We start from the raw sequence: 14,760 nt of genomic DNA, 5'->3' as shown, positions 1-14,760 counted from the left end.
TATTAAATAAGTGACAAAAGAGGATTTGAACTTCAGTCTGCCTGATTCCTAAGACTCTGCCATGATTATCATTCTATGCTGCCTCTATGAGCAAAATCCTCATTAACTTGCTTACCAGAGAGATAACTCCCTTGAAACTCCATCTTTCACTTTGCTAGCAAGAGAGACAACAAAATGGTTTTGTTTGTTTTTATATAGGTATATGGCCATTATTGATCCCTTGAAGCCCAGACTGTCTGCCACAGCAACCAAGATGGTCATCGGAAGTATTTGGATTCTAGCATTCCTACTTGCCTTCCCTCAGTGTCTTTACTCCAAAATTAAAGTCATGCCAGGCCGTACCCTTTGCTATGTGCAATGGCCAGAAGGTCCCAAACAACATTTCACGTAAGTTAATTCTCTATTATGGCTGTTAATTCAATTTAATGAACAGTTGAGGGACTACAGATTGGGAGCAACAATTAAGCAAATAAGATAAACATTTCTGTGAAGGGTTCACACATTACTTGGGGAAAGAGACACATTAAAATACCACAATACATGGGGCACCTGGTTGGCTCAGTCAGTAGAGCAACTGTTTGAATTTTTTAAAATATTTATATTTGTTTAGGACAGAGAGAGAGAGGGAGAGAGCAGGGGGAGTGGCAGAGGGAGATGGAGAGGGAGACAGAGAGAGAGAGAGAGAAAGAGAGAAAGAGAGAGAGAATCCCAAGCAGACATCACACTGACCGCAGAACCCAACATGGGGCTCAATCCCAGGACCCTGAGATCATGACTTGAGTCAAAGCCAAGAGTCAGCAGCTTTTTTTTTTTTTTTATTGGAGTTCAATTTGCCAACATATAGCATAACACCCAGTGCTTATCCTGCCAAGTGCCCCCCTCAGTGCCATCACTCAGTCTCCCCAAGAGTCAGCAGCTTAACTGACTGAGCCACCTGAGCGCCCGTTTGCATTTTTTACTGCAATTATTTAAATCTTAATCCAATAAAATCTTATGTAGTGTCCTACTTTTCCCTTTCACAATAACAAATGATACAAATATAACGGTTACCTTTTAAAGTAGCTGTTTTAACAAACTGGTCTATACCAAATGTCCAGATTTTTTAAATTTTAAGTTTTTATTTTAATTCCAGTTGGTTAACATGCAGTGTAATATTAGTTTCAGGTGTACAATATGTGATTGAACACTTCTATATACCACCTGGTGCTCATCATAAGTGCCCTCCTTAATCCCCATCACCTATTTCACCCCTCCCCCCTACCCACCTCCCCTCTGGGAAGTATCAGTTTGTTCCCTGTAGCTAACAGTCTGTTTCTTAATTTGTTTCTCTCTTTTTTCTTTCGCCCATTTGTTTCTTAAATTCCACATACGAGTGGAATCACATGGTATTTTTCTTTCTCAGATTGCCCAGAGTCCAGATTTTTAAAGAAAAATATTAGGGAGTATTTATCGAAGGAAAAGCAGGCAGCGGTCATTACACTGAGTGCTGTTATTCTATCCGATATTAATAAATCTTAGCTGTATAAGAAAACAAAAGTAATCATGGTAACAAAATGAAATTACTGGTTGACAGAATTGCTTCCCATTACTGTAATTCAATACCAAATAACCTATCAGGAAATGGGAAGGCAAGGAGGTAAAAGATTCCCTTTACAAAGAAACAGATATTGAGAAGCCTAGTGTACCAAATTCTTTAATTACTACTTTAAAGCCTTCCTAAGACAATAGAAGCTACACAAAACTTTATACAAATTCTAATTGCATGGTTGTATTATCAGTTGCCTTCCTATTCCTCCCCAACTGCATCCTTATAATTTTGACTGAAAGCTATGAAGTCCTAGAATTTAGTTTGTTAATCCTGACACTGATGTGACTAAACATCTGAATGTTATTTACCAAATCAACAATGCAACTGAATGTGTCATGACATTGAAAAAAAATGTGTGTGTCCTTACCTGATTTTTAAAATTACAGTCATATAGCTTAGAGATCCAAAGTGCCTTAGAATAGCTATTACATTTTTTATCTGGATAAAAAACACAATTTATTTCAAATATGGCTGGTGTTGCAGGGATACATAGAATAATTTTATGTGTGAAAAAATATCTGTAATTTGATTCATTTATTCTGTTTGACATCTTTCTCTCTGATAATAAATTTAATTAGGTTAATTCAATAATTTCCAAGCAGAGAAATGGCATTCATCCTGAATCTCCAGGCAAGGAGAGTATGGGTAGTTTAAATTAGCAATGCATTGCAGCTATAGTTTTTATATATGAATCAAAGATTGACAAAAATCAACTTGTAGCCATGACTGTAGTAGACAATAACACCATATCTTGATGGATTTGTGAAATGATGACTTAGAGAAAATGTGGAAATAATCTTTGGAATTGTCAATTATTATTTAAAAGGAGATGATTTCAAAGTTCACATATTGCATCTCAATATGCTCTTTGGCATGTGTTTTTTTTTTATTATTTCTTGCAGTTACCATATTATTGTCATTATACTGGTATACTGCTTCCCATTGCTCATCATGGGCGTCACATACACCATTGTTGGAATTACTCTTTGGGGAGGAGAGATCCCAGGAGATACTTGTGACAAGTATCATGAGCAGCTAAAGGCTAAAAGAAAGGTACTGTTCCATATAATTTTACATAACATTTGTGCAAGTGGCCCATCAGAGAGTGCGAAAACTTAACTATGGCATTTTAATATGATTTAATGCTTTACTCCTATTTTTGTGTTGTTTTCTTTCTATCAATATTTTAGTTTCTTTCTGTCTTCTATAAGCATTGTCTATGTACAATATCAGTCTAGAATATTCACTTTCTTAAAACCAGACTTTTATTATGTTTTGCAGAATACTCTCAATTAGTCCACCTGAAACTTCTGAAATTTCACTTTAAGTCCCAGTGATTATACTTCTGTCTGTAGCTATCTTTGTCCTTTATTGAACAGAATGCCTCTGATGTCCTCTAATCTTCCAACAGCTTCTTTTATCCCAGAATCTCTCCTAGCCTGTGTTATAATTTCCTAATATCCATCTACCTATCTCTCTCCTTCCACCCACACCTCGCCTCCTCCCTCATCCCCATCTGGTTTCTTTCTTTCTTTTTTTTTTTTTTTTAAGATTTTATTTATTTATCCATGAGAGACACACACAGAGAGGCAGAGACATAGGCAAAGGGAGAAGCAGGCTCCATGCAGGGAGCCCAATTTGGAACTGGATCCCGGGACTCCAGGAACACGCCCTGAGCCAAAGGCAGATGCTCAACCACTGAGCCACCCATGCATTCCCCTCCATCTGGTTTCTACCCAGCCATCATATATGTCTGATTAAGAGATAAGAGCTGCTCTAATACTCTTCTATGACTTATTGGGTGGCAAGGAAAAGCTTATTTTTTAACAATTTGCATTAAACAAAAAGCCTCTAAAATTATTATATTGACATTTTACTAGAACTACTTTTTCATTAAGATTTTTTTCTATCATCATGTGACTCAGTAAGTGAGATTTTTTAAAAAATTTGTGGAGTTAAAAAGAATCCTAGAATTATCTATTCCATCTTCACTCTCCAGTTCAAATCAGAGAGGTTTTCCCAGAGATAAAAGTCATACTGGCTATGCCAATTATTATTTATTCCATTTATGATTCATTTATTTATGTAGAACTACTACCTACTACATGGACACTTCCCTTAAAAAACACTCAACAATTTAAATACCACTTACCTACAAACACTCACTTAACAAAGATCAATCATGTTATAAAATCTAATGTAGCAAATTGATTCCATTTTAGTACTGTTATGTTTTTCCTCTGTTATTGATAAATAATGGAAGATAAGACTTCAGTTCAGTCCACATTTTATCATAGTCTCTAGTATTTGAAAACAAAATGTAAGCATGAACTTTTACACACTAATTTAGTCATTTCAGCTTATAATATGGATAACTGGATTTATTTCTCTTTCAAAGAAACTTACCTTAAGAATGAAGTGCACAAACAATCGAACTATGCCTTTAGCACCAAAAACAAACAAAAAAAATCGCCTAAAACTAGCAGAATGCCAATAACACATCTTAAATGAACATTTCTCTTTATACTTTGTAGTGTCAGTCCTCATTTTCCAACATCTTGCTCATATTGCAGGATGCTTTTGGGGATAATATTTTTTATAGCTATATTTTAGGTGTCATCACATTAAATAACTGATAGGTATTTCAGAATAATGTCTGTTTCTGTACTACCCATTTAGTTTCCCATCTTTTACTTCTTTCTTTTGGGTTAGGCATCTTTTTTTTTTTAACATTTTTTCCTTGCTAGCTCCTAAACAACTTAAAATAAGCCAAGTAATTGTTAATGAAGTTCTCTTTTTCTCATATTCATATACTATTGTCTAGCAAGACATGAAGTGAGTATTCCTGTTTTATTTTTGACAAGGCAAATCTCTGTGTCCTGGGACCCAGGAGACTTTTTGATTTAAGTCCCAGAGGGAAGAAAACCAAGAGGGAATATTTTTGTCTTTGCCCTTATATAACTGATGAGAGTAAGGCAGAAATGTTTACTTTTTGTTTCTTTACTCTATAATTTCAAAGTATAAAGTACAATTCAAACTGAGAGAGTCACTCTTCAGGAACATTTCAGAAAGGTAAGACACTTAAAAGTTCCAGTCCTTATTTCTGTCATATTGTGTTCTGGGCTAAAATAAGCCAAAACGACATCCATGCCATTGACTTCTCATAATAAATCACCTTGCCCTTGGATTTCTTTCTCAGACATGTATTGGAATGATTATCAGTATCTCAGGAGTAACACTCATTTTGTCTAAAAAGTTAAATTTCAAAATAGAGCTAGGTTTTCTCTTAATTTCTTTATTTGTATCTAAAATTAAAATAATGTCTTATATGGTCTGGAACTCAATTATTTATCTAGTAATCATATTTTTATATATTTTAGTATGACAAATTAAGTCAAAGATGTAAATCCTACTCTGCATGAGCACTTTAATTATATGTTTGCTATCTTCTAGAGAATTATCTTTGATAATACAGATTGGACTTCAGAGATTAAATGAGAGGGTATCAGTTATGACAGTACAAATTCATCATGACTATGGGGAAAAACAACTCCACTATGGGGAAAAACCACTCTGAGCCAGCCTCCTAGTAATAAAAGAGTAGTGGAGCTGCCTAAATACATGAACAAGAATAAATGAAAGCTTAAGAAATTTAGGCAAACACTGAGGTCTTTGCAACCATTGAGAAGCCTTGCTTCCATCTCTCTTTTTCCCACAATATGCAGTAATTGTTTTCATTTAAAGCATTGTAGATTAAATTCTCTGAAGAACAGCAAGTAAAATAAATTACTATGTCTATGTTATAATGAATTTAGAAACCTAAAAATTAAACTAATATGAAACTTTCACATAATTGAGGATTAACTTCTCTACTCAATCTTTACATATGACCTGCCTAAGTATATATATATATATAGTTTGAAAATACTACCAGTACTTCTAGCCAACACCAGGTAAAAACAACAACAACAACAACAAAAACAAACAAAAACAACCACTAAATATAGTCTTGAAAAATAAGTTAATACCTCCAGAAATATTTCCTCATCATTAAAATTGGAGTGTTGAAACTGAAAATCAGTATTAAAAATCAAGGGCTCGAAGCAGCTCACTAAACTCTAGGAGGTAGTAGGTAGGATTGTCCAACATTTGAGTCAGAAGTATAGAACTAGGCTTCCAAAAAAAGGTTAGCAATCACGTTAATAAATTCTTATATAAATGTATTTTACAACTTTGTGTACCTAATAGCACAATCAGGTATCCTTAATTTATGGTAAATGTTCTAGATTTTAAAATATTCTATGTCACATACCCATTGGCTTTCAATACAATTCTATTTAAATATACATACTAAAATAATAATGTACCTTTAATATAATAAAGTGGTTAACTTAGAATCCAGGCACTTAAATACGACTGTTTTCAAAGAGTGTCAAAATATAAAGTTTCAATTAATATCACACAATCCCCAGAGCTTTGGCTCTCGTTAATCATAATTTTAGTCCCACATCAGGCTCCCCGTGGGGAACCTGTTTCTCCCTCTGCATATGTCTCTGCCTCTCTCTCTCTATATATATATCTCTCATGAATAAATAAATAAAATACTAAAAATATATATACTTTTACAAATTTTTAAGAGAATGCTTTTTAAACATTATCCTGTCTGCAAAGCTTGCTATACTAACACTTGCACACCAGTGTGAGAATAATTTAGTATCTAGAAGAAAAACCTGATTCTGGTCTACTTTATTCTACTTACTGGTATATATAGTCACAGATTTTGACTACCTGTGGCTGGAATGCTGTGTATGAAAGGAATCTACTTGTAGGCATAACAATTATACAACAAAATTTGATACTATCTCCTTATGTTGGCATTGTAAAAAGTCAGATTTTTTAATATCTAGTGGTCAACTTACAAACTAATTTAAAATACATTCGCAGTTTTAAAAATTTATTCTAGAATGACAGATATGATCAGAACATTAATTTCATGTATCCCTTGCTTACTGCTATTCTGGATTAAAATCAAATACAGTATAAGGAGAAAATGAGTATGGAGTGTTAGCATCTCACATTTAGGATATTTTGGTAAAAGAAATAAAATATGTTCTTTGACTTTTTTTTCATTCTTGTCAATATTGTTCAATTTCTTTGTATCTAGAAGTAAGAAAACTAAAGTTACTGCCTCATAAGCCATTGTAATGCTTATTTAAGTTAGGATTTTATATGCAACTAAATCTACAGAGCTATAGTTTTAACTCATTCATTTTGGAAAGAATTTGGAAGAGTTACTATCCATCTCTCCCACTTAGTATTCTTATAAATTTATTACTTTCTTGGCAATGTGGGTGAAAAAAAAGTAGTGACCTTCTTTTATAAATGATATTAAATTCTTGACAATGACAAGATATATCCCAAAATATATGTGTGAGTCTGCTGGAATTTTGGAGTAATCATGTAGAACATAAATTCCAGAAGACCAGTGATTTTCAAGATGGAAAGAAAATAAATTATACCTATTAATAGATATATGAGTTGGACATAAAACATAGCTTAGTACTTCAAATAATTGTAACTATTGAATGCATCAATAGGAAAAATAAATAGTGACTAGATAGAAATGAAAACAATGATAGGAAATATATTATATCAACTTCAATTCATTCATCAAAGGTTATTTATTAAAAGTTCCTATTATGGAAAGACCACTGACTAAGTTTGCTGATATCAGAAAAAAATGCTGTCTTGTAATATTCTTACAAATCAGGTAAAGAAAAATGGCCTTGTTGCAAATTGCACTAATATTTATTGAATTTGGATGTTCCATGTGTGCTGATGAAGAGGATATAAGTCTAAACAGAGGCTTTAAGGTGGCATGTCAGAGCTCTGTCCTCAGTACTAGCTCATTCAAACTTGATCAATATCAGGAATATCAACTCTTTGACGATGAAAAAAATAAGTCTACAGATAGAGACAGAATATTAGATGACTGAATTAAGAACTAAGAAAGAAAAAAAAAAAAGAACTAAGAAAGACAAAACCATAGGGCCATGTACATGATGTATGGTCTTGATCCCATGGCTGACCAGAAAGAGCAGGGTATTGGATGTCAATTATCTCTATTCTCTTTTTCTCTAAATTTATCTATGTATTTATTTATTTGGAGAAAGAGAGAGAGAGCAAGGGGAGAGAGATTCTCAAGCAGACTCTGAATGCAGAGCCTGACCTGGGGTTTGATCTCATGACCCTGAGATCATGACCTGAGCTTAAATCAAGAATCAGGTTCTTTTTAACCAACTGAGCCACCCAGCTGCCCCATCAATGATCTCTATTCTAGTTACTGCCCTATCAAAGTATGATCTTAAACATATCTCTTTAACTTTCATAGGCCCTGTGTACTGAAGGCTGCAGGTTTGAAAAATGACCTTTTGGAATTAAAATTCTGTGGTTCTAATGCCCAGCATCATGACTTTTATGTAGCAGATGCTTAATTCCTAATTCTTCTTGAGCCATTTTCTACCTTTTTCAATATGGAGAACCTAAAACTAAATGCAGAACTCAGGTCTAGTTATTTATATCTGACTCTCACTTTACTCCTTTTAATAAATCAATGCTTTGTATTCAAGACAGCTATAAATTTTATCAGGACTTATAGTTGAGATAAACTACATTAAGGATAAAATCCATTTCCACATGGCCTAGAGTTGCTTGTTTATTTCTATGCATTAATTTACAAAAAATATAAATGGAAAATTTCCTGTGAGTACATTTAACCAAAGTAACAACAATAGCTCAACTACATGGGGAAAAAGTGTAACTTTCAATTTTTCAGATTTAGCCTATAAGCCTCTCATTCTTAGAAAATATCCATTATAACAAGGTGAGTCAATAATTTAATAGCACATTTCCCTCTCTTGTGTTTTAAAATTTACATTACATTTTATTCTATTAATCTGATTTTTTCCTAGCAATTGTCTTCCTTTACCTACTGAGCTATATAGCAAATAAAGTAACACAATATGTGCATATTTTTCTAAAAGAGAGCTCGTTGTGCAATGTCAGCGGTGGCAAACACTTAGATTAATTGAGAATCTACTGAAGTGTTGGCTTTGTGAATAAACTAGAAGTTTTGTGTCTGACTTTTTCCCATGACCAATTGTTTTATCTTTATGGACTTCATTTTTTTGCAATAAAAAAAACTTAATGTTATCTATATGATGTAGACTTTAAATATTGATACATTATGTAAATGTACAAGCGAGTGTATAATTCAGAGTGATTTTCCTATCTCTGTAGCCCTCCCTCATTTGTATGCCTCCATGACATATTTCCACTTATTTCCATGCATCTTCCTCAATAATTTCCATAATAATATTATTCATATTTTTTTTTTTTTTTTTTAAGATTTTATTTATTTATTTATGAGAATGCACAGAGAGGAGAGAGAGAGAGGCAGAGACGCAGGCAGAGGGAGAAGCAGGCTCCATGCACCAGGAGCCCGACGTGGGATTTGATCCTGGGTCTCCAGGATCGTGCCCTGGGCCAAAGGCAGGCGCCAAACCGCTGTGCCACCCAGGGATCCCTATTATTCATATTATTAATCATAAAACCATATATCCCTTTAAAATTATCTATTTTAAGAAACACATATACCTTCTCATGTATTACTTCCTTCAAAATGTATATACTATCATCCAGGTATAAAACCAGTATTTTAGTAGTAAATTTCCTAGGGAAATGAAAATCAAGAACTATAAAATATCTTTTTAAATTTTTTGCTGTATTGCAAAATGTCTCTTCCATAAAGAAAAATAAACATGGTGAGCACTTTAATGTAGAAGTTCATGATAATTTATCAACTATTTTTCATTCATTTATTTTTAAAACAGTTTGTGGGGTTTTTTTGTTGTTTTTGTTTTTGTTTTTAATTTAAGTGAAGCTTGGTTTATTGCTTAAAGGTAAAGGACAAAGGTGGGAGGGAGGATGGCTGGTCCCCACCCACTATGTGCTGGGGCCCAGGGCCTGGCCTCTCTTGCCCATCTTCACCTTCCCTGTTCCCTCCTTCAGTGTCTCCCAACAAAGCCCCCACGTGTCATTTGTTTGCTGGAACTTGTTCTTATCCCAGAAAGGGGAAGGAAGTAAGGTAGTAAGGTAGTAGGTAGGTAGGTGCCTCTAGAGGCAGAGAGACACCAGAAGTCAGCTGATGGGGTGGGTGGGGATGGTGCAGAGAGCCTTTCTTATATTTGCCTTGGGGGTGGTCCCAGGCCCTAAGAGGGACTCCCAGGAAGTCTAAATCAGAGGTTGGACTCATTAAGGCAGGGTTAGGAGGATTATTGGGGTGGCTTGCGGGAAATAGTGCTGCTGAAAAGCCAAAGCCATGGTCTTGCCCCCTCCCCAGATGGAGAGCAGACAGATTTTTAAATGCAAATGAAAATTTAATTCCTTTTCACCACGAAGTATTGGGAAAGGGAGTTGTAGCGGTGCTGCAGAACAACTGGGTGAGGATGACCAGGGTGGTATCATGGAGGAAGGAAGGTGACAGGGAAGGATGAGAACTCAGCCAGTGACTCAGGCACCCACATCTATGCACAAGCAAACAGCTGCAAGTCATGTCCTCAGACACACCCTTACTCCTGCTGCGCCGAGTCAGACTTGCGTGTATGGGAAAACAAACACAGGCCTCTGAACAAGATCTTCCTGTGGGCAAAGGACTCAAAATCATCGCCAGGTGCCCCATAGCCTGCACACAGCCCCCTACAGGTGCGTTAGTACACACATACAGGATGACACACAGTCTTACTTGAACATGCCCACACATGCATACACACTGACTCTCAGTCACACAAGCCCAGACCTCTGAAGAGCTGCGCAAGGACAGGCCCATGCCCAGAGTGCACAGACACACCCCTCTGCCCTTCTACAGTGGCACTGAGCACAGGCCCTTCCCCAGCCCCTGGGGCAGTAAAGAAATATACAGCTTAAAAAGATGAATTACAAATTATACTCTCACCATTTGGATCCTGTGTGGAGAGGGAATGTGAAATTTAAGTCATTTCTTTTGGGAGAGACTTGTTTTGGAAGCTCCTCCCAGCCCCTTTCTCCCCCACACTGTAAAATGTTGGGATTGTGGGTCACAAAAAGAAGTGGGTTTTTTATTTGAAATTTTTTTTTAGATTTTATTTATTCATGAGAGAAAGAGAGAGAGAGAGAAAGAGGCAGAGACACAGGCAGAGGGAGAAGCAGGCTCCATGCAGGGAACCCGACGTGGGACTCGATCCCAGGTCCCCAGGATCATGCCCTGGGCTGAAGGCGGTGCTAAACCGCTGAGCCACCTGGGCTGCCCTAGTTGAATTTTTTTTTAACATTCCTCATAAATGTAAATTTGTACTATTTAACTGACTATTCTTGGTGTAAAATCTTATCATGTGTATAAAAATAAAAAAGATCCCAAATACTCAAAGAAAAAAAAAATCAATGAGCATCATTAGAACATATCTGCTTTTCTTTTTTTATTTTGGAAATTATATACATATTTTAATCCATTGGGATAAGATGAAAATTTATATGATTGGGTCTTTAAAAACCTCGATGTCTTCAAGGAAAAGAATGAAGATCAAAACAAAATCAAAAGAGTACCCGAAATTTATGATAGATAGGAATAATATTACCTTGATATACTTCTAACTGCACTTGATCTTAGCCAAAAGGCCGAGAAGCGATGAAATACTTGTATTTCTTTCTGGCATGCCAGTAGCACTCAAGAAGAGGAAATGTTTACTCCTTTTGAAATGATAGCACTTTTTTTAAAATTATTTACTTATTTATTTATTTATTCATGATAAACATAGAGAAAGAGAGAGAGAGAGAGGCAGAGGGAGAAGCAGGTTCCACGCAGGGAGCCCGACGCGGGACTCAATCCCGGGACTCCAGGATCATGCCCTGAGCCAAAGGCAGGTGCCAAACCGCCGAGCCACCCAGGGATCCCCAAAATGATAGCACTTTTGAAGACAATGTCTGCAGCCCCTAAGTGCTTGGAAATCACTTGAAAATATTTCTCTATGGATTACCCATTAATAGTTCTTATTCTGCAATCACAAGTGCAGAGAATATTGGGACCAGGTTCAGAAATCATAGATTTCTCATGGGAAAGTTAAGCTTAGCATATGAAATCTATAACAAGTGCTATAAAATCAACACACAGGAATCTGTTGCATTTCTATACACTGATTAAAAAAACTATCAGAAATGAGAAATAAACAATAAACAAAACAATCCCATTTACAATTGTATCAAAAAATAAGAAAATACCTAGGAATAAATTTAACCAAGGAAGTGAAAGACCTGTACGCTGACTATAAGACACTGATAAAAGAAAGTGAAGACAACACAAATAAATGGAAAGATACTCCATGCTCATGGATTGGAAAAACTAATATGCCAAAATGTCCATACTACCCAAAGCAATCTACAGATTCAATGCAATTCCTATCAAAATTTCAATAACATTTTTTAACATAAATAGGACAAACAATCCTAAAATGTGTAGGAACCACCAAAAAAATGCAAATAGTCAAAGCAATCTTTAGGAAGAAAAATCTAGCTGGAGGTATTAACTTCCTGATTTCAAACTATATTACAAAGCTATAGTAATAAAACAGACAGTATAGGCAATAAATATTGAATACTCCAAAAAGTGCCTAGCACATAGAACTGTTCTTAGTAAATGGTACCTTTAGGTACTTCATTGTAAATATAGATGCCAGTACTGTAGAGATCAGAAAGGATACTGTGGTAGTGAAGTAAAGAGGTATAAAATTGGCTATTTATCTTTTAAAACAAATATTGACTGACAATTCTGTTTGTGCTCTTAATTCCCTTCACTTATGTCATCCATCCCTCCACCTACCTACATTGACTTCCTTCCACAGATATATTAATTCTCACAATATCTGTGTGAATTTTTCTTGCTTTACAGAAAAAATGAAACTGAGTCCCAAACTTATAAAATTAATAAGTGGCAGAACTTGGACTTGAATCCTAGACAGAAGTTTTTAGGACTGTGTTCTTTTAGAAAACTATTTAGTCCAGAGAACCAGGTTTCAGAATGATACTCTATGTCTGAGTATTATTTGTATTATACAAGGTGCATTCTTATATATTTTCTGTACTGACCTTCATAATTCCCCTGGGGAAGTAGACCTGGTGGAAGGTGTTTTCTTCCATTTAACAAATCAGGAAATTGAAGATCCAGGAAGGTGAAAGTTGCCCAAACTTAGATAGTTGGTAAGACAGTTGGCAGCCTATTCAGAAGGAATGCAAGATGACCATTCCTTCCATTACATTCAATTCTTTTACATTAAATCCCTAGACAATACTTTGCACATTAAAATTTTCCTCCTGACAATTCTGTTATGCATTCTGACATACTCTAGAATAATGCTGTCCAACAGACGTTTCTGCAGTGGTGGAAATGTTCTATATCTGTCCAATGTGTCATTAGCCACATGTACCCAAGTGAATGGACACCAAGTACAGCTACTATAACAAGAAGCAAAAATTATTTTATTATTTTATTTTATTTTATTTTATTTATATAAATTGCAACTTAAATCACCACGTCTGGGTACTGACTATCATATTTTTATATTAGAACAATAAACCAACTAGTTCTTTCAACCAGTGTTTATTCTCATTTACTATGATAATATAGAAGAATTGAAGAAAATTAGTAGAATTAGTAATTCTACCATTAGGTTCTTACAAAAATTAAGATTCTCTTAACATTTTGCTCATTGAATTCTCGTATTTGAAATATCATTTCTCTGTTCTTGATTCTTATTATGTGTCATGTGTATTTCAACTATATTGTGTCACATATATACTTATTTTTGCTACAAGTTTCTTAAGCCATAAGTAAAGATTTATTTGTAAGAAAAGGGCCATCATGACTTCCTTGCATTTCTGAAATCATGCCTAATATAAACACATGTAACATATTTGTGCATTGTTAATGGGAAAAAAAAAAAACATGAACTGTGAAGTCAGATAGGCTGCTTCAATTCCTGTATTGTCTGCTACTCATTCTCTGACCCTTAATCTCTCACCCTCCATTTCTTATTTATGAAATACCAAAATACTATGTCTTTTCTTGAAACTTTTTGATGAGAGCTAATCAAGATAATGTATGTATTATAGTATCTGGTACCTAATGCTCATAAATATGCAATTCCGGTCTGCACTTATTTTCATCTATTCATGAGACAAAAATAAACCTAATTATGATCACTAATAAAAAGAATAATGTTTATGATAGCTTTATAAAATCAACAAGCATTCATTGTGCTTGTTATGTACCAGGCACTTGTTCAGGTGCTTTAAATAGATTAGCCAACTGAATTCAGACAACCACATGAGGAATTTTACAGATGAAGAAGCAGCTAATAGTTGGGTTAAGGAATTGCCTAGTCTCCTGAATGATAAAGTCAAGATTTGAACCCAGCAAATCTGATTCTACAAAACATGTTCTTTTTCTTTCAGACTTATTTGAGAGAGAGCGAGTGAGCACAAGTGAGAATGGGGGGAGGAGGAGAGGGGCAGGGGGGAGAGTGAATCTCATGCAGACTCCCTGCTGAGTGTGGAGCCTGATGCAGGGCTTGATCTCAAGACCCTGAGATCATGACCTGAGCAGAAATCAAGAGTCAAATACATAACTGACTGAGCCACCCAGGCACCCCTAGAGGATGTGTTCTTATTCTCTCATTATACTGATCATTTCCATACTTTGCTCAAGGCGGGGGGAGTAAATAAGATAAAGTAATTCTTCACTTATTTCAATTTGTTTAATTACTGGCAGTACAATTTAATTATATTATTGTATTATTTATTGACATACTCTGAGTTAAAAGGCTTTTGAAGATTAAACTAACCAAAATACATAACATGGTTTTTAAGGAATAATTATTTCACAGTACCAACAGTCAACTTAAAAATTAATTCTTAGAAAACAATCCATCAGTAAACTAAGACTGCATGCAGTCACCAAATTGAAGAGGCATCTATTTTAGATATGCAAAAAATGTACACTAAAAATGTGTTGCTAATCATTAAAAGTTATAAATCAGCTCAATATATAGTATTTTTTGTATATTTGGCTTAGATCAATTGTTAAT

At 34.9% G+C, this 14,760-nt stretch overlaps 1 protein-coding gene and 1 pseudogene across 1 annotated transcript in view; one reads left to right on the top strand and one right to left on the bottom strand.

The window, feature by feature from the left end:
- TACR3 (tachykinin receptor 3) overlaps positions 1-14,760 on the top strand; it is an 83,055-nt gene that overhangs the window by 31,339 nt on the left and 36,956 nt on the right. The window contains exons 2-3 of the mRNA XM_025422870.3: positions 199-387; positions 2,491-2,641. Coding sequence (XP_025278655.3) covers positions 199-387; positions 2,491-2,641 — 340 coding nt within the window. The remainder of the gene's footprint in view (positions 1-198; positions 388-2,490; positions 2,642-14,760) is intronic.
- On the bottom strand, positions 11,167-11,311 carry LOC112647401 (U2 spliceosomal RNA; annotated as a pseudogene).

This window comes from Canis lupus, chromosome 32 (assembly GCF_003254725.2).
Source record: "Canis lupus dingo isolate Sandy chromosome 32, ASM325472v2, whole genome shotgun sequence".
Classification (NCBI taxonomy): Eukaryota; Metazoa; Chordata; class Mammalia; order Carnivora; family Canidae; genus Canis; species Canis lupus.
The sequence above is the reverse complement of the archived record's forward strand: the minus strand, read 5'-3'. Positions and strand labels throughout refer to the sequence as shown.